This window comes from Tachyglossus aculeatus, chromosome 19, assembly GCF_015852505.1.
Source record: "Tachyglossus aculeatus isolate mTacAcu1 chromosome 19, mTacAcu1.pri, whole genome shotgun sequence".
Lineage (NCBI taxonomy): Eukaryota > Metazoa > Chordata > Mammalia > Monotremata > Tachyglossidae > Tachyglossus > Tachyglossus aculeatus.
The window spans coordinates 30,589,833-30,615,224 of NC_052084.1; the positions used below are offsets into that span (position 1 = coordinate 30,589,833).

Sequence of the window (25,392 nt, forward strand, 5' to 3'; positions counted from 1 at the left end):
ATATATTTGCTGTTCTCCTGGGTCCGGATTCAAGACCACCTCCCCCAACAGCTCCACGCTTCCTGATGAGGCTTCTGACCGGCCACAGTGGTGATTATCCATCCATCAATCAATCGTATTTATGGAGCGCTTACTGTGTGCAGAGCACTGTACTTAAGCGCTTGGGAAGTACAAGTTGGCAACACGTAGAGACGGTCCCTACCCAACAGTGGGCTCACAGTCTAGAAGGGGGAGACAGAGAACGAAACGAAACATATTAACAAAATAAAATAAATAGAATAGATATGTACAAGTAAAATATAGAGTAATAAATACGTACAAACATATATACAGGTGCTGCGGGGAAGGGAAGGAGGTAAGGTGGGGGGGATGGAGAGGGGGAGGTGTTATCAAGTAAAATAAATAAATAAATAGAGTAATAAATACGTACAAACATATATACAGGTGCTGCGGGGAAGGGAAGGAGGTAAGGCGGGGGGGGATGGAGAGGGGGAGGTGTTATCACCTACCTGTTCCTGGCTGGGGCTCAAATGAGGCCCTGCAAGGAATGGACACCCCCCTCACCCCCTCAAAACCCTGCTAGAGGCTCCGAGGAGCGGGAATAGATTCCATGACTGACAGCTGCCAGTGGGTTTGACGCAAGACCCCGTCTTTCAGTGTTTCGAACAGCGCTTTGCCCGTAGTAAGTGCTTAATAAACGCCATCCTTATTATTTCAGGAACACAGAGCCGTCCGAGAAGCGGTTTAGGATGGACAGCTTGGTCCCGGAGCTGGGCGGCAGAGCGGCGCCGGAGGCGGACAGGGCCTTCTCCCGCCACGTCCCCGACGAGTCCAGGTCCCTCTTTCACTGCTACATCGGCGGAGTGGAGCCGTCGGACAGGGCGGCCGTGGGTCCCCGGGCTACCGGCCTGGGTGGCGGCGTCCACCTCCAGGAGGCCCTCGGGGGCCCCGGGCGGGGGGAGGACGACCTCAACGGCCTTCTGAAATTCAACATCCCCAACTTTGTGAACACGGACCCTGGCTCCTCCTTGGGCGAGGATGACCTCCCCGTTTCGGGGGCGCCGATGCCTCTAGAAAACAGGCCGGGCTCCCAGGCCTCTCACACTGTCCTGGACTGAGAGGCCCACGGTCCCTCGGCGGTTTGGGTGGCCTCGACTGTCACGGCACGGAGTTTGGGGGGTGAACCAGCCTGCTCTGGCTTCCCATCCTTGGGTTGTGTGTGGAGGTATACTTGTATCTTGCCAGTTTGTGGCTTTTTTAGGGTGAGGGGAAGAGTTGAAACACCCCCTTCAAGGTGGTTGAACACTTACCTGTTTTAAGTTCTAGGTTGCTGTGGGCTGGCGGGTTTTTGGGGAGCGGAGTTTGCTTTTCTGACGATGCCGAACTATTACCTGCCCTTGGTTAAACTGCAGTTTCTTTCTCACCCTTGAACATCAACATCTGAACCTCAGCTGCAGCAGTCCCGTGGACGAACCGGACCCACCCATGCTGTAAAAAAAAAAAAGAGCCAATCTTTACCCGGTAAGAGCCTTGTGACGTTATAGAGGTTAGCCTGCCCGGGCCTCTCACAGTATGGGGTTTGGGTCTGGCTCCAATTGCTCTCTGCTCTTCACCTAGCAGAGTTCTTCCGTTTTTCAGGTGTGTCCGCTGGGGCAGTTCCCCAGGGAACTGATTGCAGGATGACGCTCCCTGCCACCATTTGCTACCTGAATTCAACCTTCTTTACTCCCGGCTTGCTTTGCAGAGGGTTCTCCCCTCAGAGGACCTGTGGGCCTGCTTTTCTGTCTCTACTTTAAAACGCTCAGCATTATTGAGCGCTTACTGTGTGCAGAACACTGTACCAAGACCTTATAACAGGTACATTCCCAGCCCATAATGAGGGAAATGATCCTAGTGTGCCTCCTTTTCCTGGCCCTCCATGTGAGCTGAGGAGTTAAGGCTTTTCTATGCGGACTTTACCCCCCCATGTGTGTTTCAGGATTCCTTTCTGTCTTTGTTGCAGTGTCTAGCCTTCCCCCAGCTTGTGTTCCTTCCTTTGACCAGCGCTTAGAACAGGGTTTGGCACATGGTAAGTGCTTAAAAAATACCATCATTATTATTACTATTATTACCTCCCCAAGGCCCAGCCGCTGTCAGAATCGGTGCTCTTTAAAGGCAGCCATGTAAAGGCCACTGGCTTTTCCAGCCTAGGGCGAGTAATGGCTTAATCCCAGGAGTTTAAGTGGGGGAAAAAAAAAAGATGGCGATTATAAATATTTTGCTCCTTTTTTGTTTCTGGGTTCTTTGAAAGACCCAGAGAGTCTATTAAAGGTGGTCAGAAAATAGCTGGGAGTTATAGGAAATATTTTGCCATGCAAGCAAAACTTCCCCAAGAGTGAATTGCCTGATTCCTTATTAAATGCAACTGGGAGAGAAGGAACCAGTGCTTTGGAGAATAGCCAGAAAAAAGTGTCTGCCTTTCCCTGAAGATTGGGCTATGAAATAACCTCGCTGGGCAGAGAAGAGGAGGGTCCCACGTGGCCACTGATGTGTTTCCAACTAGGCTGTGCTAGGAATTTCTGTTCTCAGCTGGAAGAGGTGGCTTGGGCACTGCAGTCTATTGGTGACCACCCAGCCCTGAGGGAGAGGAGAGCTGCTCCATCTGAGCTGTCCCTGGCCTCTCCCCACCCCTATCTAAACCCCACACAGGGGGTGTATGGTAAAACTTTGTGCACAGGGCTGCTATCTTGGCTTGCTCCCCGACCCTGGCGGGATGCGCTGCTTTAGTTTAACCAGAACCTGAAAATCCCTCAAGAACCTTGGAGTGCCTCCGGCCTTTCGCTAATAGCAACACCTGTTCTCTCACCCTTGGCCAGGTCTCTATTGTGCATGTCAATTCTAAATGCCAAAAGTCAATAGACGTAGAATTAGGTTCCATTCCAATTACAGCCATGTTACTGCTTCACTGGAATCTTCTTCACAGGGGACACCAATATAGCTGATTGTGTGACTCCTTTGTAGGATGGAAAGCGAATGGTGCGGATTGTTTCAGACCTTAATACAAAAGGTGGCAGGTGAAATGTATTTGTTTTCATAGAAATATGCGATGCTTTTAACCAAGTCTAATTCTCAGATTTCAGCAACCTTAAAAGCTTCGTTTTTGAGGCAAGGATCATAAACAGAATGTTAGGATAGACTCTATATTTTTTTTGTGTAAGACCTGTAGCTTATGTGTGTACATGTGTTTTGGTCCCACCTGTCTCATTAAGTGTGCTGGAAGCGTTCCAACATGTGTAGCTGGATGTTTGTGAGAATTAAATGGCCTTTCCCGCAGAGCACTGTTTGAGATGATGAATTGGTTAAGGGCCTGTCGTTATGGTAGTAAAAAGAAATCAGGATGGTGAAAGGGTAGGAGGGGCATGCCCCAAACTGGAAGCTGTGTGTCTGTGGTCGGGGCTCAGGGCTGGGAGTGGAGATGATTGCCTTTTGCCTGCCAAACGACACAGTTGAGGCTTAGTCTGGGCCTAGTCCCCCTTGGCAGTTTCCAGCCAGCTCCAGCAGAGAGTGGACCCTTTACCCTTCGGCTCGGGGACCACGTGGCGCTTCCCTCACCCCCTTCTGAGGGGGAGGCAGGCCAGACGTTCCAGGGGACCAGGACCCCCACACCTAGGCCCAGGCAGAAGTCGCCGTTGGACCCCATCTCCAGGAGCAAAGCAGCAGACCTCGTTTTCCAGCAGCAACTCAGCGACAGGGCCGAGGCGATCCGTGGAGAGCAGAGGCAGGGGTGAGTAAGATGGTGGGATCAGGGATGGAGGTGGGTGAGGGAGAAGAGAGGGCCAGGAGGCAGGGGGATGATGAGGAAGCGTGGTGAATGGTGGAGGGAAGCTAAATGGCCTTTCCCTTCCACCCACACGAAGCCCTCACATCCTGTCACCACCTCATCTGGGATCCAAGCCTGGCAGACAAGGCTTTTTGCGCCAAGGCTGTGTGGTGCTATTCCTCCTGAGGATGTGGATGGTTCAGCTACCTATACCATCACTCCAACCCCCTTTCCATGAGATTAAGGGACCCGTGGACATTCTGAATTCCAGTGCCTCTTCCTTACCCATCTCCCCCTTCCTCAAGTTTATATTCTGCCCCTGCCCCTGGGACTCCCTAGGCCACCTGGAGAAGTTGCTCCGATTGCCCGGCTGGCTTCGTGCCGGAGGGACTTACCGGTGTGGGTGGCCCAGGTAATCCACGTGATTCCAGGAGATGCCACTTCATAAAAGCAAATTCAGTCTTGCCCAAATGGAGCCCTAGTTCTAGAGTGACCTCAGCCTCTAATTTATTTCTCATGAAGGAGACTACAAAATGTAACAAAAATATATTTATTTCAATCCCTTACAATAAAAAATAGATCCTCTTCAGAGTAAACAAAATCCAGCCATTTCCATAATCATCTGGCAAAAGTGGCCTCGCTTCCCAGAAACACCAAGGTAGTGATTAGCTAACATTTGTCATGGAAAATAGCTACCTTGTTTTGCTCCAGGCTTGTTGTGGAAATTAGTGCGGATAGTCCCGACTCCTCCTTTCCAGTGCCGTTCTTCTGGCCCACCGCTGCTCCTTCGCTGAGGCCTCGGGGATCAGGGTTTCCAGCAGAATTCCACAGGGTTGGAACCGTGGGAAAAGGGAACTGGAATAACAACTCCCTGTCTGTGCAGTTCCTGGAGGACATCTAGTATTGAGTCCAATTCCACCCGAAATTTTTCCAGCTCTTGATTCTTTAGCTGTGCGAGCCTTTTCCACTTTTCCATTTCCTTGATCTGCTCAGCTTCAACTACCTGCCTTGTCTGCTGTATGATCTGCAAATTAAAGTAGTTCCACAGGACAAAGTCACAGCGGGCAGCAATGGTGAGAGATCTCTTAGGGATAAGTGGGAAGAGCAAAAGCCCAGATAACGACGGATTTATTTAGGCCCCTTTCAGTTGTGGCGTGGTTTTGTCCCGTGGACAGGAGCCCTTCCAAGATGGTGGCTGCTCTCGCACCCATTTTATGGATAGCCTCGACCCCAGTAAAGATGGTTAACATCTGTCCCACACCTAAACTACAGACCGGGTAACTTCTGTAAATGTCTCTGTACAACAGAAAGTCAGACCTCTTTATTTTGCAAAGCCTTATCCGATTCATCTGGATTTAGTGTTAACCACAATGGGAAGGGCAATTTGGAGCCATGAGCTGTAAGAAGTCAGGGTACAGACAGTCAGGCTGGAGCCTGACAGAACCTGCGGGAAACAGCTTCGCAAAACAGGAAAATAAATTTGCCGACTCTACCTGCTGGAGTTCTTGCTCTCTTTGTGTGTGTCTGATTTCCATGAGTTTGAGTTTCCTTTCCAGGCCCAGGAAATGTTTCATCTCAGGAGTGTGACTTTCTTCGGCTTTGCGCAGTTCTTCTAAGAGTTTTGTCATCTAAAGTTGGAAGCACCAAAATTTCCTGCCGAGCCTGCTCTCTAAGGAACCAGTTCCTCCCTCTTCTCCGCACCGGCCGCCGAGGGACCAAGCACCAACCCGCCAGGAGGCCTGGGAAACGTGTCCACTCTGACCCCAGCGGGACTCAGTCACCTCCAGGTGAGGGGATTCCTATGGGGCCAGACGGCCCTGGAGTTGAACGGAGGGAAACTCAAGCAGTGGCCCTGGGCCGTCTGCCTTGCTCTGGGTGTGTGTCCCTTTCAAGTGGGGAGCTGGAGTTACTCCACGTTGAATCCGGCAATGCAGCCCCCACATCACCCAGCTGCATCACCCAGTCCTTGCTTTTGCCCTTCAAATGGTCCCCAGGGGCAATTTTTCTGCTCATCTGCCCTCACAGTTGCCCACTCATCCCACTAACACCTTAGTGCTTTGGCATTATGGGTCTCAAACCAGGGGAAAATCTAAAGAGAAGCAGCATGTCCTAGCAGAAAGAGCACAGGCCTGGGTTCTAATGCCAGTTCTGCCACGTCTGCTACGTGATCTTGTCACTTAAACTCTGTGCCTCAATTAGCTCATCTGTAAACTGGGGATTAAAACCGTGAGCCCACGTGGGACATGGACTGGGTCCAACCTGATTAGCTCGCATCTACCCCAGCACTTGGTAAGTACCTAACAAATACCATGTAAAGCCAAAACAAAACAACTCTAGGGCAGCTACTGCAAGATCCTGGGGGCTGGTTTAAGTTTTCCTCATTGCTTCAATTTCAATTGAGTTACTTCTTTAATATATTTGAAATTTGGATTCTGGGCTGGAGAGTTTGAGAGGGTCTCTCAGGACACTGAAGGGCATTTTAAAAACTGCTCACGCAGAAGACAGAGAGAAACGCTTTTGGGAGAAGCAGTTAACTTAGTGCTGTGCTCAACATCTCCAGCCACAGAGAGGGTTGCTGCCTGCTAAACTGGGAAATCAATCAGTGGTATTTATTGAAGGCTTACTTTGTGCAAAGCACTGTGCCCAGGCCCCTCTCTTTTTCCCCCTTGCCTGCAGGGATGGGGAAAAAGAGAGAGGGAAAGGCCAAAAGAACCCATGTAATGGATTCTGTCTGGGTACATGCTCACCATTACTGGTATTTTTGTTGGGTTCCTCTCTGCCTCCAGCTCCTGCATAACTATTTCTTTCGGGTCACTCTGATAGACCAAAGAGCAGGTGTTTGCCCTGTATTCCGCTTTGTTCTGCCCCGATTATCGTGTATCCTCCCTAATGCTTAGTTCAGTGCTTGGCACACAGTATGTGCTTAAATACAACAGTAATAACAATAATTCAACACTTAACTAAAGAGCCTGCCTTCTACCTTAGTTGTGAAACAATGACTCACAAATCTAGTCATTCCAAACCTATTGAAGAAAGCGACATTATATAAGCTTTAATATTTTATTCAGAATGTTCTGTTTCCTGGTCCATCACAGGGGCCAAAAAGCAGTCATTAGAATTCAAAACTTGGCCTGGGAGAAGTGCAAATGTTTTATTAAAACCTCAGCTCTTCCTCACATAATTAACTGATGATGCCTGAGAAATATTTCCTGGGATTTTTATTTACACAAGTTTTAAGGGATGCAAAACCCATATGGAAATAGGGATTTGGCGCAAGGTACCTCAAAGGGCAGAAATAATGCTTAAAAAAATAATTTACCTCTTTCTGGAGGACTTCCTCTCGAACCTGAGAAACAGCCAGGGCCTCTTGACATCGCTGTAGCTCATTAACTTGTTCTTGGAGATGTGTGATGAAGACCTAGGGGGATGTTTTTAATATGCTTCATTATAATTGCAGGCATGGATCAGCTATGTGAAAAAATATAAGCACATTGTTTTCATGCGATTTTCTCTATTCTAATTACTGGCATCAAGAAATGAAGGGCTGGTAAAAATAAGCCCAAAGAGCATAATGAACAACCCAATTCCACTGTAAGAAAGACCATAATAAAAGTGTCAGAGAAGCAGTGTAACCTAGTGGATAGAGCATGGGGCCTGAGAGTCAGAAAGACCTGAATTCTATTCCTGGCTCTGCCACTTGTCAGCTGTGTGACCTTGGGCAGGTCAATTTACTTCTCTGTGCCTCAGTTACCTCAACTATAAAATGGGGATTAAGACTGTGAGCCCCGTTGTTGGGTAGGGATTGTCTCTCTCTGTTGCCAAACTGCACTTTCCAAGTGCTTAGTACAGTGCTCTGCACACAGTAAGCGCTCAATAAATATGATTGAATGAATACATCCCAATGCTCAGAACAGTGACTGGCACATAGTAAGCGTTTAACTATGACGATTATTATTAAGTGGAAGAGAGGTTCTTTGCTCTGTTCAGACCGTGAGAAAGTGGATACATTCTACCCTCCTAAGTGCTTAGTATGGTGTACTTCCCATCGTAAGCACTCGATAAATACCCTTGATTGATTGATTTATTAGAAGGACATGCTGCTCTGTGGGACCCTCCATTTCTGAATCCAACCTTTATTATGATGGCCCCAAACCACTGCTCACAGACATCATCCCTCAACATCTCACTGAGGGGTTTGGTTAGCTTAGTAACAGAAAACTCAGCCCACCCTCGCCCTAGGATTTAGGTCCCTGCGCCGGACCTCGGCCAGGGAAGTTTCCCGGGAGCTCCCTTGGCTTAGGTTGTGGGGAGGGACCAGACCGGGCCCTGCTTAACAAGGTTAGTTTGCGGCTTACACTATGACAAGCACTGTACTAAGGGCTGCACATTCGAGGTAATCAGCTCAGAAACAGTCTGTCTTCCATGGAGCTTCAAGTCTAAGGGAGTGGGAAAACAAGTATTTAATCCTGATTTTAAAGGTGAGGAAACTGAGGCACAGAGAAGTTAAGTGACTTGCCCAAAGTTACCCAGCAGGTATACGATGGAACTGGGATTTGAACCACGAACCCCTGACTCCTAGATCCTTGTGTTTTTCTTGCTGGTTCCTTCTCCTTCTTTCCTGCTTCTCCTACTGTCTGATTTCCTTCTAACAGTCGCTCCCTCTGTTTCCCCTCAGCTCCCCGCATCGCTGCCTTGCAGAAAGACATGAGAGCTGAATGCCCAGGAAAAAGCGAAAGCAGATGGAAGAGGAGAGGGAATCCAGACTGCTGAAAGCAAAAGTAAGGAAAAATAACTAGATAAGTGCATGAATGAACATAAATGCGAATGATGGCTGTTGAATAGTCAGTTGCATCCAGGGAGGGGGGAGTTAAATCAGGGACGTTCTTTGGAGGAGGTGAGCTGGTAGGGAGGCTTTGAAAGGTGAAGCTAGCTGTGGCCTGGCAGATTTGAGGGGAAGGAATTCCTACGAATTATAGGAAAAAAGGTCAAAGGAACCGGGGCCACCTAAATGTAAGGCCCCTTTGAGGGTCGGGGAGAAAGTAGCTGCCCACTGGGATATTAGCTCAGTTAAGGCAAAGATGGACACTACAGGCCTAAGCCATGTGGCACCCTTCCCTCTCCTGAACTTCCAGAGCCTGGTCTCATCCCAAGCCTAGGACAGCTTCAGGTCTTCTCCAACCCCTTTCTTGGCTTTCTAGCCCCAGGACTGAGGTGCCGGGAGAACGGTTCCAGACCGAGCCTCTCTCCTCTCTCCTGACATGTAAGCAATGAAAATAGCACCAGGAATGGTGAACGCCAAATACACCCGCACCCCCAAGGGAAGGGTTGGCGGGTGCACAATGGCCTTTCTGCCACCTCACACTTGTGGCTAAATTTCAATGTGAACAGAGAGATCTTTAATAGAAAAGGCAGCAACTGTAATCCCTCCTACCCTGGCTGGCACAGGCAGCCTGACCACATCTCTCTGGCCTCCGCCTACAATGCTTTCATGTGATTTTCCTCAATGCATTTTACTAAATCTGACGACTGAAAATCACGTTCTTTAAAAAGAACAATTCTTCTAAAAATTCCCGTAGATAGCCCCTGGAAGCCTTCCCCCGTCAAAGACAAAATCATGAGGTGTGAACAGCAGTGTTATTTACCTCTTGAGTTGCTACTTTACGATTTAGTTCGGCTACCCTGGAGGAAGAATTTTCAATGGCGTGCTGGCAGATAAGCTTCTCTACTTCCCTCTGATGAGCGGCTTTTAGGGATGCCAGGTGTTCCGCTGTTTCTTCTCTGGTCCTGTAAAGCAAAAACAAGAAAGACCCACACATCAGCCCTTCCTTCTCTTCTGCTGATGTGCAATCTGTAAAAAGCCAAGGTCTCCACGTGCAATCAGGGCCATTCCACTGCTGGTGACATTAAGCTCCTGTTCAGATTTCATTCCCATCAAATGCTCTCGCCCCTCACTTATGGCCCTTACAGCTTTTGGATCCAATTTTCAATGGGAGAAGTAAATTTTCTGATTTCAGCTTTTTCAGACAGCTTAAAAACAAAGGCACAGTTCAGCTTGTCCAGACCATGCTGATAAATAATTCACTTTTTTCTGGGGTGATGTGCTGGTCCAGAAGCAGCAGCATGGTAGTGGGAGTACAGTTATCTTTACAGAGCAGTTCAGTTCAAAGTTGCCTGAGATCTTTGATGACTAAAGAACAATTTTGCCTGAAAGATATTGGGTCTGATGCAGGAGAGAGGAGAAAAATTGCTCCCTTGCTTGAGAGGCGTGAACCCTTTTTGACCACCAGGGTACCATCTGGGTAGAGAAAGATGTAACTGAGGAAATAAATATCCCAATCTGGAGGTTCTTAAAGGAAGTGGACAATTTATTGCCTTTTCTCTGGAAGGAATTGGCCCAATCTTTCATGATAAAGTAGCAGTGTCTGATGCAGTGCCTTAGTGGGGGGGGGGGCGGGGGGAGACAAGACTGATGGAGGCTTGAGAATCCAAACTTTAAATCTCCTCCTGAGTAGCTCCCTAATGAACCTGGAGTTTTTTATGGCGGGGTGGGGGTCCTCTGGAAGATGGGGATTGACCTGGAAATGGGATATTTCCCTCAGGTTGCCCTGATTTTGACTCTACAAAATTCTGCAGAGAATGGTATTCACACATCTGAGATGAAGGGGCATACCCCCCAAATAGGGGGGGAATGGGAAAAGGAGTGAGGGGAGGGGAGAGAGGAGGGTGAGTTTTACCTTTCCTACCACAGCTCCGGCCTGGCACAGACACGGCTCTCAGGATGGGTCAGTCCATTTAGCTGGATTAGGTCAGAGGCACTGACCTACCCTGGGGGAGGGGAATGTCCCCTAGGGCCATCATACAATTGTGCCGGTGACACAGCCGATAGAACTTACCGTGTCTCCCGAGGAAAGTGGCAGAGGTGGCTGCAGAAGTGGCCCTGCTTCTAGTGGGCCCTGTCGGGGCTGTGAATTAATCGGGAGTGTCTGGTACAAATGGAAACACTGAATTCTAGACTGTACCAGAAATTCCTGTTCAGGCCTGACCCCAGCAATGCTTTTAGAGCTGGTGGTGATGGTAGCAGGAGCAGCAGCAATAACTGAAGAGAAAGAAGAGGAGGGGGCTCCTCCTCTGCCCTGGGGCAGCAGTTGCCCCTGCTGTCAGCACCTGGCTACCCCAGATGAAAACCACATCCTGAACAGGTCCTGCCCCTTGCCTGGAACTTTCTCCCAACTTCACATCACACCCAGCAGACCATAACTCTCCCCATCCTCAAAGACCTTCTAAAATCACATCTCCTCCAGGAGTCTTATGTGATTAATTTCTCAACTCCTCACCCTGCCCCCCCGTCAACTGCCACTTCAATACTTCTGCCCCACCTATGCATTTGGGTACACCCCAGAGACCTGCCTCATATTTCACTACCTCTTCCTAGCAGTAATTTCTTGTAGGAGCCTTCTCCCCAGCTAAATTGTAAGCTCTTTGAAGGCAACAATCATGTTGTTTAATTCTCTTGTACTCTCCTAAGCCTTTAGTTCAGTGCTCTGCACACAGGAGGCGCTCAAACCCTGACGGGCGCTTGCCATGCCCTCCCAACACCCACTGCTGAACCAAACTATGTCACCTGAGGGGCAAAACCCAATCAGAAGGGTTGGCATACTGTCACAACAGAGTTTGTCTGTTAATGACTAAGTGAAAAAAATTTAAATTGCTTTCACTGGCCCTGAACCTTGGATCTGATTGAACAATCAATCTCTAAAAGCCAAGATTAATAACCAGCAGTCAGGTGTCTTGTTCAGCTGTCAGAAGCCCAATCATCTAAAATATCGTTCCTCATCATCCGACCTAACAAAAACCCCTCACCTCAACCAACAGTGGCCCTAGTTCTCTTACCCTAATGAGATTTTCTTTGATGTCTGACAGTTGTAAATGGGTGGATTTCTAAATTTGAAAATGCTAATAAGTGGAACCTCTTTACTATCAGTCTGTAGGCATTTCACTTTGGGGTTTTAACCATGTCACTCCCATGTGTGTTTTAATAAATGTTCTGGTTTAACATTTTACCTTCTCAAAGTATCTTCAGAATGAACCAATGCTGCTTCAGACTTCACTTTCTGTTCACTCATCTCCAAAGTGAGTTTCTCTAGCTTATCTTTTAACGTGGAGTTTTCTTGTAAAATTTCTGAAACATGGGAATCGGCAAAGGCCTGCGGCTGGTAGAGTTTGTTATCCATAGCTCCTGAGAAAGGTTCGGCGATGTTTGATTTCCATTTGTTTCCAGAAGAAACCTCTTTCTTCATCTTCTTGGCAGATTTTTCCTGACTGCTTATTCTGCCACATGTGTTCGGATCAGACAACATTCTTCTTCTCTCTCTTTGCAGTCTCTCCACTGTTTTGGTAAGGTCTTGAATTTCTTTGCCTTTGGCAACTAATTCTTGATTGAGTCTTGCCAGTCTGGCCTTTGCGTGGGCTTGTTCTACTTGGAATTCTATCGCCTGGAAATCTTGATCCCCTCTTTCATTTTTCTGGCGATCTAACTGGGCATTTTGCTTTTTAAGTTCTTCTATTTCAGCTTCGAGGTTTCTTACAGTGATCTGATGGGCTTCCTTCACGTCACAAAGCTCTTGCTCCAGGGCCTTAACGTGGGCTGGGCTGTTGCTTCGTTTTGGCGGCTCCTCCATTAACTTATGTGAAAGTAGCTGCTCAAGCTCTTCTATTCTCTGCTCATATTGAATCTGGAAAAGAACACAACTATAAATTGCACGTCTCCTCTACTGGTTGACTAAGTCTTCCTAGTATTTCAATCAAGCATATTTATTTAGTGTTCACTGTGTGCAGAGAACTGTGCTAAGTGCTTGGGAGAGAACAATATAACAGAGTTGGTAGACATGTCCTCTGTCCTGGGATGGTTGACTGAATGCATGGACTGGTCTTATTCTGTAACGGCGTTTATCTCTTTTGGTTATTACGTTATCTAACTTTACTGGAGGAGGAGCCTGCAAAAGAGACTGAGAATGAGCAGTCAGAGATAAGAGGAGAACCAGGAGAGGACATTGTCAGTGAAGACAAGGTTGGATACTATTTCCAGAAGGGGGTGATCGAAAATATCGAAGGCAGCAGGGATGTTGAGGAGGATAAGGATGGAGTAGAGGTCTTTGGATTTGGCAAGGAGATGATCACTGGTATGGTAATACAGTTATTGGTACAGTAGTACAATATAGACTATATATAGAATACAGGCATTTCTATGTGTTTGGTAATCAGTTTACTCAGTTTGGCCACAGCATGCATTTTCACATGTTTTGCCTGTAACAAAGAGGCAGTAGGGTATAGTTCAGTGCTCTGCACATAGTAAGTGATCAATAAATGTCATTAATTGATTAAAACAAAACAAAAAAACTACCACACACACACACACACACACACACACATGCTGCAAACACTGTATCACAATGTGACTTTTCCTCAACACAGGGTTCTGCAAGAATGTATTCCTTGTGTTACAGGAAAACTGATGTTCCTAGCTAATTCATTAACTGGGATATTTGTTAAGCACTTACTATTTTGCTAAGCACTGTGATAGATACAGGATAATTAGAATAGGCCTGTCCATGTGCCACATGGGGCTCAGAGACTGAGTGGGAGGGAGAAGAGGAATTTAATCTCCACTTTGCAGATGAGGAAACTGAGGTAAAGAGAAGCTGAGTTATTTGCCCAAGGCCACAAAGCAGGAAAGTGGTGGAGCCAGGACTAAAACTCAGGTCTCCTTATTTCTAGATCTGTGCTCTTTTCCATTAGGTTGCATTGCTTCTCCTCATCCAGTTAAACCTGTAAGCTCACCAACCATGGTGTCCTTTCACTAGATTTAAACAATGAAACTGTTACTTTGGTACACCACTAATGACAAAATCCTGTGGGGACTTTCAATCAATGTTTTCATGATGACATAGTGTGCAAATTAGAGGGGGTTTACCCAAACAATGACAGCCTCAGTTTAGAACCAATTCCTGACAGAAAATAATCAAGATTTGTGGTCAGTAATAGTTGCTATAACACCTAATTACCTTTATTTTTTGAAACTGCTGTTCCATGGTTCGGAGACTTTTCTTTGCTTCTTCATCTTTGCCCTCAAGATCAGCCTCCAATTTTCTAACTCTTTTTTCCATAAATTCAGCTCTGTTTTTGGCAGAAATGTCTCCATCTCCTTCTGCAGATGCCGCAAAGATTAAGGCAGGCAAGGAATTTGGATATCTCCTTTTAAGAATTCCTTCCATTTCTTTAACCTATTAAAAAAAGGCTACATTAAGGTATGGTAGTCTAGAACCACTCTTCAAACACACACAATCAAGCACTTTTACACATTTTATTTTTTCTACTTTTAACTTTCCCTGAGAAAGTGGGTTCTGGTTTAGTTGTTCTTTTTTTTTTCTAGGGTGAGAGAGTAAATATATGAGGGAGGTTTGCTAGCTGGGCAGATGGTGAGATGACATGTCCATGTATCTCCTCCCCTAAACAAAATCCTCTCTCCATTCCACTGTGCCATCCAGCCATCGTCCTGTCTCCCTCTTGCCATTCTTGTCCAATCCTTCAAAAGGGTTGTGTATACACTGCTTCCACTTCATCTCCTTCAACTCCCTCCTTGATCCCCTACACCTGACACCTTCCTCCCCCCAAAACTAAACCACTCAAAAAAGATGCCTGGCTCTTTTTGGAATGGAATGTGTTCATGAAAAGTCACAGCTACAACCTAAATATACACTTCAACTGGTGCATGAGTAAAAAGGTCCTTGAAATTACCGACAAACAACATACTATGTTTCGCACAGAAAGAGCAATTGGCAAAACTATTAAAAACCCAAAAGTAGTGTCCACTTTAAAAGACAAAAAAAAGCATTTGAGGTAAATTAAGGGGGTAATCAAACTTTAACCAAAATGAAAAGAGATTATTAAGAAATTATTCAAGTGACTGAGACTAGCTTTATAAATATTCCTGCCAAGCTTTGCTGTGCTTGGACATCGGGGAAATTTTTCATTCACAGAAAGTATTGCATACTATTAAATGTACAAAGTCTTTGGCTGATCTCATATAATACATTTTCACCCTTCTGGGAATTTGTAACAAAATAACTGCTTTTATTCATAGTGAAGATTCACTACTCATATCAACGTGAGACAGGCGTATTTTTTAGGAGTTTTGTGGGTGTTGGTTTAACCCTAGCAGAAGTTGCTTTGGAACCGCGTGCGTAACGCACACCTCTCAGCCCGGTTTGCCTGAGCCTGATATGAGCAGGTCTTCTTGAAGGGCAGGAAGACTTTCTGGCATTCCCAGCTTCTGGCAATGTTTCACCACACTGCTGCTTCCCTTTGGGAGGAGCAGGGGCTGGGGTAAGTTAGGCTGGGAGTAGAATAAGGGATGGAGGGTTGGGGTAGGGGCACAGATCAGTGCCACAAAACTCAATAGTAGCAACTCTCAATCAGGCAAAGCTCTGGGCCACTTACCACACAAGGATGTTAGCTGTATTACCTCAATACTGCTATACCATGACAAAAAAAATTACCATTAGCTTCTCTAAGTAATAGTGGCTAATGAACTAAATTTGCTTTGGGGCAACTGTTTGTGGCCTCTAAAACAACTTTTATCTGCTCAGCAGATTTGTCTTGTGCACACATTTCCATTTGCCTATGAATGTCACTAATTTGATATGGGCAAAAGGCACATCGGTGTCATTTACTTTTAACCAATTTCTTGGGTCGTATATAGACTGCTACGGAATCTTGATTTTTCTATAGGCAATTTTCTTTATGTTGGTCCAAGATCATTCATCTACTCATTCTACTGTACTCTCCTAAGTGCTTAGTAACAGTGCTCTGCACACAGTAAGCACTCAATAAATACAACAATGAATGAATGAATATACTACCCCTTGACTGATAATACTGAGCTAACCCTTGGTGCATAAAGCATACCAAGACATAATCTTATAGGCTCCTCACTGCATCCTCAAGGACGGTGGCACAGAATGGGTTGAATAGGAGAATATGAAATTAACTTTTACATGTACCTGTCGTTGAAGATCTTGAATTTTTTTAGCATCGACCGCTCTGTCCTTTAGGCGTACCTTCTGTTGCGCAGACTGATCCCCGGCTTCTGTTTTCAGCTTCTCAACCTAGTCAAAAAAGGAAAAATGCAAACCAGAAAGTCACTGCAATTAGCGTCCTAGAATGTTCCTGTCTAAATGACCTCAAACTTCTATTTCCACGGCACTTGGAAATGGTGCTCTACCTTCACCTGCCCAAGCCGCTTGATCACTTGAGAGTTCTTTAGGCTTCAGAGCTGGGAAGCCAAGATGAATGTATGTTTGGCTCCTACGTAGTTCTGACATTCCAACATACAATGAAGAGAACAGGTCACTTAGGTTCCAACTACCAATTCTGAGTTGCTAACCCGAGGTAAGTCAGACTGGATAAATGGAGAGCAGTAGGGGTCGGTGGAAAAATATCAATGTCCTCAGCATTACTTGCAAGCCTCCTGGCAACTGAAAGTTGAAGACAATGTGGCCCTCGAACCAAAGCTATTCTAATTGATTTCAGTTACCTGAAGTTTGAGTTTCTCAATTTCTTCATTGGCTTCTCTAAGTCGAGCTGCGTCTTTATCCAGAAGATCCTGGTTTTCGGCGTACCACTGCAATCTCTTCTGCAGACGGCTGATTTCTTGTTTGTGGGTTTCTTCCACAATCTTTATCTTATACTCTGTCTCATCTACAAGATGAAATATCTCCAATTAGGAAAGAAAAAAAATGTTTTTTTTGGGGGAAAAAAGGGACCTGCCTGATTGGATATGAGATCCAAATATCCAAAGTTAAATTTCTAGAAAAACAATTTAGAGCTACCAGTCCATGGGTTTTTACCACAGGTCAGCTGATGGATCGGGTTAGACTTCTCATTACCCAACCCCAAGAGTTAGAACACTGAAAGCTGGGAAGCTGTAAAATTGGAGTCCTCCTGCTGCAAAAGAGCAGCAAAGGCAGATCATATAAAGGGATCCTAGTCAAATCTTCCTTAACCAAAACAAAGAGTTTGATTTCCATCTGAACAGTGGGGAAATAGGATACAGGGATTCTTATTATAAGGCTCTTCTTTTGGTGTTCTTCCACTGATAGGGCTATTACATTTTAATAGCTATTTCCTACAGATAATGCTCTGGCTATGCTGCCCTGGCTAAGTTTACCTTGGCTCAAACCCCTCACCTCTTCCCTCTGAACCTTTGAAGTGCTTTGACTGACTGGAACGAAGAGATTAAAAACACATTTCAGTAACACTTTGTCCACGTTTGGCAACAAATAAGAAGAGCTCCTTAGGGTGTCTTTTTGATGAATAGTTTGCAAAAGAAAATACTTTTGAAAAATATTTATTATAATTCATTCACATAAAATAATTACTTATATTAATGTCAGTCTCTCTCTTTAGTCTATAAGCCCATTGTGGGCAGGAAGCATATCTACTAACTCTGTTGTATTCTCCAAAGCACATAGTACAGTACTTTGTACACAGTAAGTGATCAAATACCATATTGTGTTTTATTATTGTTTTAATATATTTATATTGTTTTGATCTTTGGGACTGCATTAGTATTCTTCACATTATTTCCTATGGGAAATTGTACTTTGCCTAGCACTCTTTGGTTTACCACTATTTCCATGGAAACAAGTGGGAGTGCTAATCGAGGTAGGTAAATTAGTGAGAACTCTGTAGAACTACATCAAAAATAGACAGGAAAGTAGACAGGACTGATTAACCAAATGAACTTATGTCCTGATAAGTGTTTTGATACAGCAATCCAAACAATCTTCCTACTTTTGCCTCACTGATGGACTAATATTGCTGACTGTATATTTCCAATAGTGACCACCAACTTACAGGAAAGAAGACCGAGAGATCCTTAATGGTCAGAAGTAAACTTTCATTTGGAACTGTAAAGGAATGGAGAGCCTGGGGGATGACTTGGAAATCAACAAATCAATAAATGGTATTTACTGAGCACTTTTTAAAATTATGGCATTTGTTAAGTGCTTACTATGTGCCAAGGACTGTTCTAAGCGCTGGGCTAGGTACAAGGTTATCAGGTCGTCCCACGTGGGGCTCACAGTCAATCTCCATTTTACATATGAGGTAATTGAGGGCACAGAGAAGTTAAGTGACTTGCCCAAAGTCACAAAGCTGACAAGTGGTAGAGCCGGGATTAGAACCCATAACCTCTGACTCCCAAGCCCCCTGCTCTTTTTACTAAGCCACACGGAGGGCACTTTACTAAGCGCTTGGGAAAGTACAATACAACAAAGTTGGCAGACATGTTCCCTGTCTACAATGAGCTTCACAGCCTAGAGATGAGAAGAAAGGGAAATGTGTTACATCAGTGACAAGGGAATGTTATTTTAGCAGGGGCATTTGGACCTGAATTCAAACGAGCAAAATGAAGGGCAAGGAGGCTAAGGAAAAAAAGATGATTTCTACAATTAAAGGAAACATTTATTTTCTATGAAATCTGGCACAACTCATTTAGAATTCACATAAAAAGGAAAATTCAACTAAAACGTTCAAATCAAACGTATTTATTGAGTGCTTATCATGTGCAGAGCACTGTACTAACTGCGTGCGAGAGTACAGTGTAACAAAATTAGCAGAGATGTTCCCTCTCTGTAACAAGCTTAAATTAGGTTTAAGAACTGGCAGTACAATTAAGAAAAGTGAAGCTTTTATAAGGCAAGCCCATTTCAAAAGCTTCGGGATATCTTACACTAAAATCAAGAGCAAAATTTCATCTCTATTTTTCTGCTTCTAGTCTAGAGTCAGAACAATCTTCAATGTAACCAATGACCTTCTCAGCCAAGATTTTACCTGAAATGTAAACAACTTGATCCTTAGCCAGGTCTCTCTCTCTCTTCATCTGGCCCAAGTCCACTTCAAGGGCTTGTTTGTCTTGCTTTAGTCGTTTCAGTTCTTCTAGCAAATTGCTGTTTTCTTTCTTAATGAAAAATACAGCAAAATAAAAAGCAATTCCACATTTTCCAGGAAACTGACTTCTAAAATCATCCTATGGCTACCACTTTAATTGGGTACAGAACTATCATCTCCTATAGCAATCTTGAGAAATTTCAAAATAGACATATAGTACATAGATATGCTGGCAGGATTTTCAAATTGGCATTTCATTTTGAGAAAACAGTCTAGTTCTGCATCACCATAAGGGAAATTTAACTTGGCTTAAACACCTCCCTCTCTCTCCCTAACATTTTGCATTTAGACAAACTTAAGTGGAGATTAAAATCCACTTTAGTTTAGCCTCTGATATAAAATCTGTTATCGCTACATATTTACCCTGATACTTGCTCACATAACAATATTTACTGTGTTCTTTTACCATAATTTGTATTTGCATTTATATAGTTTGGCTCAATATTTTTGAATCTTGGAAGAGCACTAATGCATTTTGTATTATTTCCTCTGGGAAACTATGCCTTATTTAGTACTTTCACTTTACATTATATTTTCATGGAACTGAATAAGAGCAGTCCAATCACCTTATGCACTACACACCATTACAAATATGGCTGCAAACTCCTATTTCATAATTGATCAGGTTTCTCTTAATTCAGTCAATTTGAATAATGGTCAATTCCAGCAATGGTACTGCTTATAATGTCCTATGTTCCTCAATTAAACTCAACACTACAAGTAATGACACACTATTTGCTTTGTTGATGGATGTCTACCAAAACAAATATTAGAACTCATTTGCTCTGAGAGATGAATACTAAGATTTATACAAATATTCTACGCTGATAGGACAAATCAGTCCACCTTTAATCTCTTTTATGACCATTTCCAAGAGGCTTATTAAAAACAGTGAATTAGTGAAAGAGTGTAAGACCACTGCACCGTGTACCACAGCTCGTGGTAGACGTATGATGTGTTCCATTCAAGAAAGTTTACAGGGTAGAAATATCAGTAGGTACCGGAGGGGGTTGGATAAATTCACGGGGGCCAGGGCCATTAAGTTTACTGGATGGAAAGGCAGGAATGCAGAGGGAAAGGTTTGGGTTATTGGATGCAGTTGCATGCCTAGGAGGACAATCATCAAATGTTTCCTCCTTCCATCTTGTTGTCAATGCAAAATCCTGGAATGGTGACTGGATGAACAGACTGGTCTTATTCAGTAACGGCGCTTATCTCCTTTGGTTATCATGCTATCTAACTTTACTAGCTTAGTCTTAACAGCTAGATGAACCAAGTTAAAAAAAACAAACTAGTTTTAAGTGCATGGTTTACTACAGTATACTTTGTAGGTCCACATATTTTCATTGGTTTTAAGACTGCAATAAGCAAAAAAGCTCAAGCCATTTATTTACCTGGACTGCTCGAAGGTCTGTCAGCAGTTCTGTAAAACTCATGTTTCTCTGTGGCTCTGGATCCTGAGCTACTTGAGATGGGAAGGTGCTTTTATGTAGCTGTTCTCTGATTTAATATGAAAAAGAACGCATTGACATTTTATTGTGAAGCATTCCGCTTCAAGATACTGAGAAAATACTATTTGGAAAGAAATTTGAAATGTACACAGACAAAACCTTAAAGATAATCTTAGAAGCTGATGTGCCAACATCTTCATCTTTTGGAAGAAAAGAAATATAGAAGGTTTAAAAGGGTATATGCTTTTTACATTTTTAAGGTACCATTTTACAGTTCAATTATTAAGGGAAAAATGAGAGAGGGCTAGAAATGTGCATTATAAATATCTAAAAATATAGAATACACATATTGTCAGAGCTCTAAAAGCATGAGGTCTACATTTTTTAATTGAGCAGAACCTGCATTGTGGTATGGATGCTCTGAATAGCACGGTGAGCATGTGCACGACTGTTTTTTCTCTCTGTTCTCTGAATTCCTGTTGATTTAAGTGAGACCTAGGTGGCTCAGGGGTGCCCAGCAGGTCTTTTGTTTGATTTTACACACCTAGGGAGTGGTGTGATACATCTGAATAGCTATTAAAAGGCATAAACATAGAGTTGTCCGTCATATTCAAAGATGACTCTCCTGGTGGGTGATGTTTAGCTCTGGGAAAGGCTGATGGGGGACCGATGGTTCTCAACCACAACATTTTCACAATGACTGCTCCTTTAGAGTAGATGTGCCAGCAGTATACAGTGTTCAGTGTTGTTTTCATTTTTGCCTTAATCTCATACCTCTTGCTTCTAATCAAAAAGAATGCCTTTATGATTGCAGCACGTAGCACTGGCCGCAGTTGCTTCCAACAGGTGGTTAAGTCAGTCAATTAATAGTACTGATCGAGTGCTTAAAGGTCCCTTAACAAGCCAGTGGCAAAAGTAAAACCCCCAGTTCCATGCCTTTCCTGGCGCACACTATAGCATTACCTAGTTTTTCATTAGAGTAGAGTCAGGCCAGAGATGTGGGATGGCTCTGCAAAGTAGTTAATAGGCATCTGCCGAGTCACAGCATTGCGAACGCAATGGCACGGCAAGGGGCTTTCTTTCTTCTAGACTGTGAGCCCACTGTTGGGTAGGGACCGTCTCTGTATGTTGCCAACTTGTACTTCCCAAGCGCTTAGTACAGTGCTCTGCACACAGTAAGTGCTCAATAAATATAATTGAATGGATGAATGTCTCCTTGGGGGCCTCTAAGGCACAGTCATCTGCATAGAGCAAGCCAGCGATGCCCATTTCTATGACCTCTCTTAGGTTGGGCAACAGGTTTTTAACACCAATGTCCAGATCCCTTATTTCACCCTCCAGCAAGACTACACAGAAAACATCACACGGTTCTGGGCCAACTGCAGGAGCCTTGCTTTACCCCACTAGTGACGGGGACACTGCAGCAAAGAGCTTAGAACAGTGCTTTGCACACAGTAAGCGCTTAATAAATGCCAGAATTTAGATCCACTCATTTCAAATGCCTTTTCAAAGAAAGTAAAAACTGTTTAAAAGACAGTAGACGAGCAAGGAAGGTCACATCCACCACACCACACAAAAATTCCAAGAGGAGCAATCCACGATCTGCTCCGGGAACCGTTCCAGAGGGACTCTGGCTAAGGTCCTGCTGGCAATGTAAAGCAGAGAAACGACACAAGTAACCTCATCTTCCACCTATCTAGGGAGTCCCTTCCCTCCCGGTTTGTAGATACCTATGTTTTATCATTTTTATGGCTCTGACTGTGGAGGCGATTTCCTCGATTGTTGGAACGAATGCCATACCTTGACAGGCTGATAGGGCCTAGTCCTTGTAAGGCCTTGTCGTCATAAGAAAAAGGTACAGTAAGAGAATATTGACATGCTGTTGCTCTCTTCACAGGATTCCCCGTAACTCTTCACTTTGCCCAGGCTGCCTTACACAGTGGCTGATGCAGACAGAACTAAAAGTTCCAGTAATCACACTGAACCACAAACACCATTTAGCATTGCTCACTGCTTCTCAGTTTCAACCATTTCTCATTGTAAGAAGTGCTATTAAATACGAACACGCTTAAAATATATTAGTTTGCCCCAACCATTATAATCAAAAGCAAAAATGCATTAAATGTAGTTTACACTTTTCATTTTTTAAAAAGTACTTTAAGGATAAAATTCAGAAGACTCACTTCAGAGAAGCCAATTCGTTCAATAGACACTGATTTTCTTTAAACATCCTTTCCTCATTGGCCTTGTTTTGTGCATGGAGTTCTTTCCCTTGCTTATATAATCTTTCATTTTCCTTTCAAAAAATGAAAAAGTACATTTTACTTCCAAATCAATGTCAATTATAAATTGATAAAGGCTATTCAATTTAACTTAAGTTCTTAAATCTTTCAAAGACTCAGTCCCTGGATAAACATTGTTAATAAATGCAGTGTTACTGCCCCACAGCACTTACGTACATGTTCATAATTTATTTTAACATCTGCCCCTTCCTCTAGGCTGTAAACCCATTCTGTGCAAGGAACACATCTACTAACTCTGTTGCACTGCATTCTCCCAAGTGCATAATATAATGCTCTGCACACAGTTAAGTGCTCAACAAATACAATTGATTGATAATATAGTAAAAATGGTATTCAGTGCAGTCTTATAAAAGTTTTACATTCAGGTTTAGTTAGACTTTGCATTGTGCTCCCTCAAGAGCTTAGTACAGTGCTTTGCCCACAGTAAGTGCTCAATAAGTAACACTGATAGATTGATTGATTGGGGGAGTCATAGGCAAACATTTTAGTGAAATTGTAAATTCAGAAAATATCACCTTAAGAATATAGTTTTAAAATTTGCATCAGGGTCGTAAGTATAAATACTTCGCAGAATGTATTGAAGTTCTCTTCATATTTGTGATTTCCTTTTTTTCTTGGACCTACGGTCGAATACTAATTTGTATGGTGGAGGTAGTAGGGAGTAAGTGAAAATATTGTTCCTTCTGTTGTACTAATTCATTTCCTGAATACTTGGCTCTTAAAATTTGTACAGTAAACCTGATCTTGACCAGTGATCTTTTTTTTTTACCAGTATTCAGTGATTTTAAAATATGCTTTAATAATATTTTGAAATATCTCATTATTTAAGTAGAGGTAATTTAGGATTCATTAGGTTACTAATGAAATTTACATGCTACAAATGAGCATTCATTAAATCAAATTACTGTGTCAAAGGCATTCCTTTAATGTGATTATGATTATCTTGAAATGAGGATGGTTGTTCCGTCAGCCCATTAATCCCTGAAATTTGTATGCTGCTTATCTTTTGTTAACTACCTCCATTCTTCACCCACTGTTCTTTTCATCTTTCTGACCATAAAATGTGGAAGGTTTACATTGGTGCCAAAGTTAATGCTTCCATTACTTCATTCTTGGCGGTGATTTAATTTCCATAGCACAGAAGCATTATGGCCTAATGGAAAGAGCACCAACCTGAGAGTCAGATGTGTCTGCTGTGTGACCTTAGACAAGTCATTTAATTTACTGCAGGTTCCTCATCTGTAAAATGGCAACTCCAACCCTGTTCTTCCTAATCAGAGGAGAGCTCATATTGTGTAAGACCTGATTACTTTGCATCTACCCCAGTGTTTAGTACAGTATTTGGCACATAGTCAACACTTAATGCCACTATTACTATTATAATTAAAATACATGATTTTATCCCTGTAACCTCTTATGCAAAATTAAACACCATGCTTTACTTTTAAACCACTTGCTCATACTGCACTGATGCTGACACAAAGTAATGAATATTTATTTAGCACCTACAAATACAAAACCATTGATCTTGTATACTAAATTGTTCCAGTGCAGAATTAAATGAAATCAAAAATGAATTCCCCTACTGGAAAATTATTTTCAAAAGATATGCTTGGTTGCCTAAGAAAAAGCAGGAAGCTGACTAATGGTAAGGGAAAAAAAATGGTAGGGAAAGAGCCAGGATTTCAAAAGTGCTTAGTACAAGTGCTCTGCACACATTAAGCGCTTAATACAATTGAATGAATCACTGGACCCCATCACAGAAACTAAAGTTGCCCGCAGTCTCAGAGCTGTGCTGTGGTTTTTGACAAAGACGATGAGCTAAAAGCAATGTTGTTGATGGGAAAATTACCAAACATCTAGTTCATGGTCGATACTGGATTCTTAGGAGTCTCATTCATCCTTGAAAACATCATATAATTTTTCCTTGAGGTTTACAGTCAATAAATTTTGGAATTTACACCTGACCATGTTTTTAATCATTGGTCATTTTTTTTCATCCTAGAATGGAAACTACTCTGGCATCCTGTTAGCTGACTAGATTTATGTTTCTGAACGAGAGCAGAAATTATCCAATATGTTCTCTCAAAAACACTTTCAAAAATAGCTTCAGGGAAAACTGACCCATCTTTAAGAAACAGCTTAAAAATATTTTCTAGCATGTGGGACTCACTTCCAAATTATTTGCTGGTCTCTTGCCCCTTCCCCTCCACATTTCAATAGGTAGCTCAGAAACTATTTACTGTATTCCAGTATTTTACAGTGAAGAATCTGCAAAAAAAAAAAAGCCTACCAAATTTATATAACACTAATGAGTTTTACTCTACCTGCTGATATCCTTTAAGAAGGACCTCTTGTTCTTCAATTTCTTTTTGGATTTGCTGCAACTTTTCTTCAGTGACAAGACCGACTGCTTCACCAGAGGACAGGAACTTCGGTTTTTTGTTTGTCTCTTCAAAATTATTCACCTTTTGAATAAAGCCAAAGGTTTGCCACATTTAGGTGAGAGAGACATAAAGAAAATTTTTGAATAAAACTTTTAAAGTGACTTTTATAAAACCTACTACTGCTTTCCTCTATCAAACCTTTTGGCTCTCAATATTTTTTGCAACATTTTTGAACTGAAGATAAGGAAAAAACTTTTCAAGCTGATAATTTATCAAAGGAATGACTTTTCACTCATAACATTTAGGTCCAGCAATTCTACTACAATCATCAAGCATGCTGTGTATGGGAGTATATAACTTAATAATGGACCAAAAAGAAAATAGTGTACTACAAGAGAAGAGGTGAATCCAAGCTCATCCTGGCTGAGGATTTTACGTACAAA

At 43.3% G+C, this 25,392-nt stretch overlaps 2 protein-coding genes and 1 long non-coding RNA gene across 6 annotated transcripts in view; 2 read left to right on the forward strand and 1 right to left on the reverse strand.

The window, feature by feature from the left end:
- The window catches only part of MRAP2 (melanocortin 2 receptor accessory protein 2), a 20,797-nt gene extending 19,579 nt beyond the window's left edge, over window positions 1-1,218 (forward strand). For both annotated transcript variants that reach the window (XM_038761335.1, XM_038761336.1), the window contains exon 5: window positions 719-1,218. In XM_038761335.1, the coding sequence (XP_038617263.1) occupies window positions 719-1,118 (400 nt within the window). In that variant the 3' untranslated portion in view covers window positions 1,119-1,218. The remainder of the gene's footprint in view (window positions 1-718) is intronic.
- Window positions 1,219-4,333: 3,115 nt separating this feature from the next.
- CEP162 (centrosomal protein 162) overlaps window positions 4,334-25,392 on the reverse strand; it is a 54,351-nt gene continuing 33,292 nt past the window's right edge. For both annotated transcript variants that reach the window (XM_038761333.1, XM_038761334.1), the window contains 12 exons: window positions 24,890-25,030; window positions 22,443-22,555; window positions 20,203-20,308; window positions 18,692-18,818; window positions 16,392-16,555; window positions 15,859-15,963; window positions 13,861-14,079; window positions 11,861-12,531; window positions 9,442-9,583; window positions 7,119-7,217; window positions 5,293-5,427; window positions 4,334-4,823 (listed from right to left, as the gene is read on the reverse strand). In XM_038761333.1, coding sequence (XP_038617261.1) covers window positions 4,605-4,823; window positions 5,293-5,427; window positions 7,119-7,217; window positions 9,442-9,583; window positions 11,861-12,531; window positions 13,861-14,079; window positions 15,859-15,963; window positions 16,392-16,555; window positions 18,692-18,818; window positions 20,203-20,308; window positions 22,443-22,555; window positions 24,890-25,030 — 2,241 coding nt within the window. In that variant the 3' untranslated portion in view covers window positions 4,334-4,604. The remainder of the gene's footprint in view (window positions 4,824-5,292; window positions 5,428-7,118; window positions 7,218-9,441; window positions 9,584-11,860; window positions 12,532-13,860; window positions 14,080-15,858; window positions 15,964-16,391; window positions 16,556-18,691; window positions 18,819-20,202; window positions 20,309-22,442; window positions 22,556-24,889; window positions 25,031-25,392) is intronic.
- Window positions 8,472-25,392, forward strand: part of LOC119940936 — a 28,899-nt gene continuing 11,978 nt past the window's right edge. For both annotated transcript variants that reach the window (XR_005455068.1, XR_005455069.1), the window contains exons 1-2: window positions 8,472-8,577; window positions 17,699-17,822. This is a non-coding gene — a long non-coding RNA (uncharacterized LOC119940936). The remainder of the gene's footprint in view (window positions 8,578-17,698; window positions 17,823-25,392) is intronic.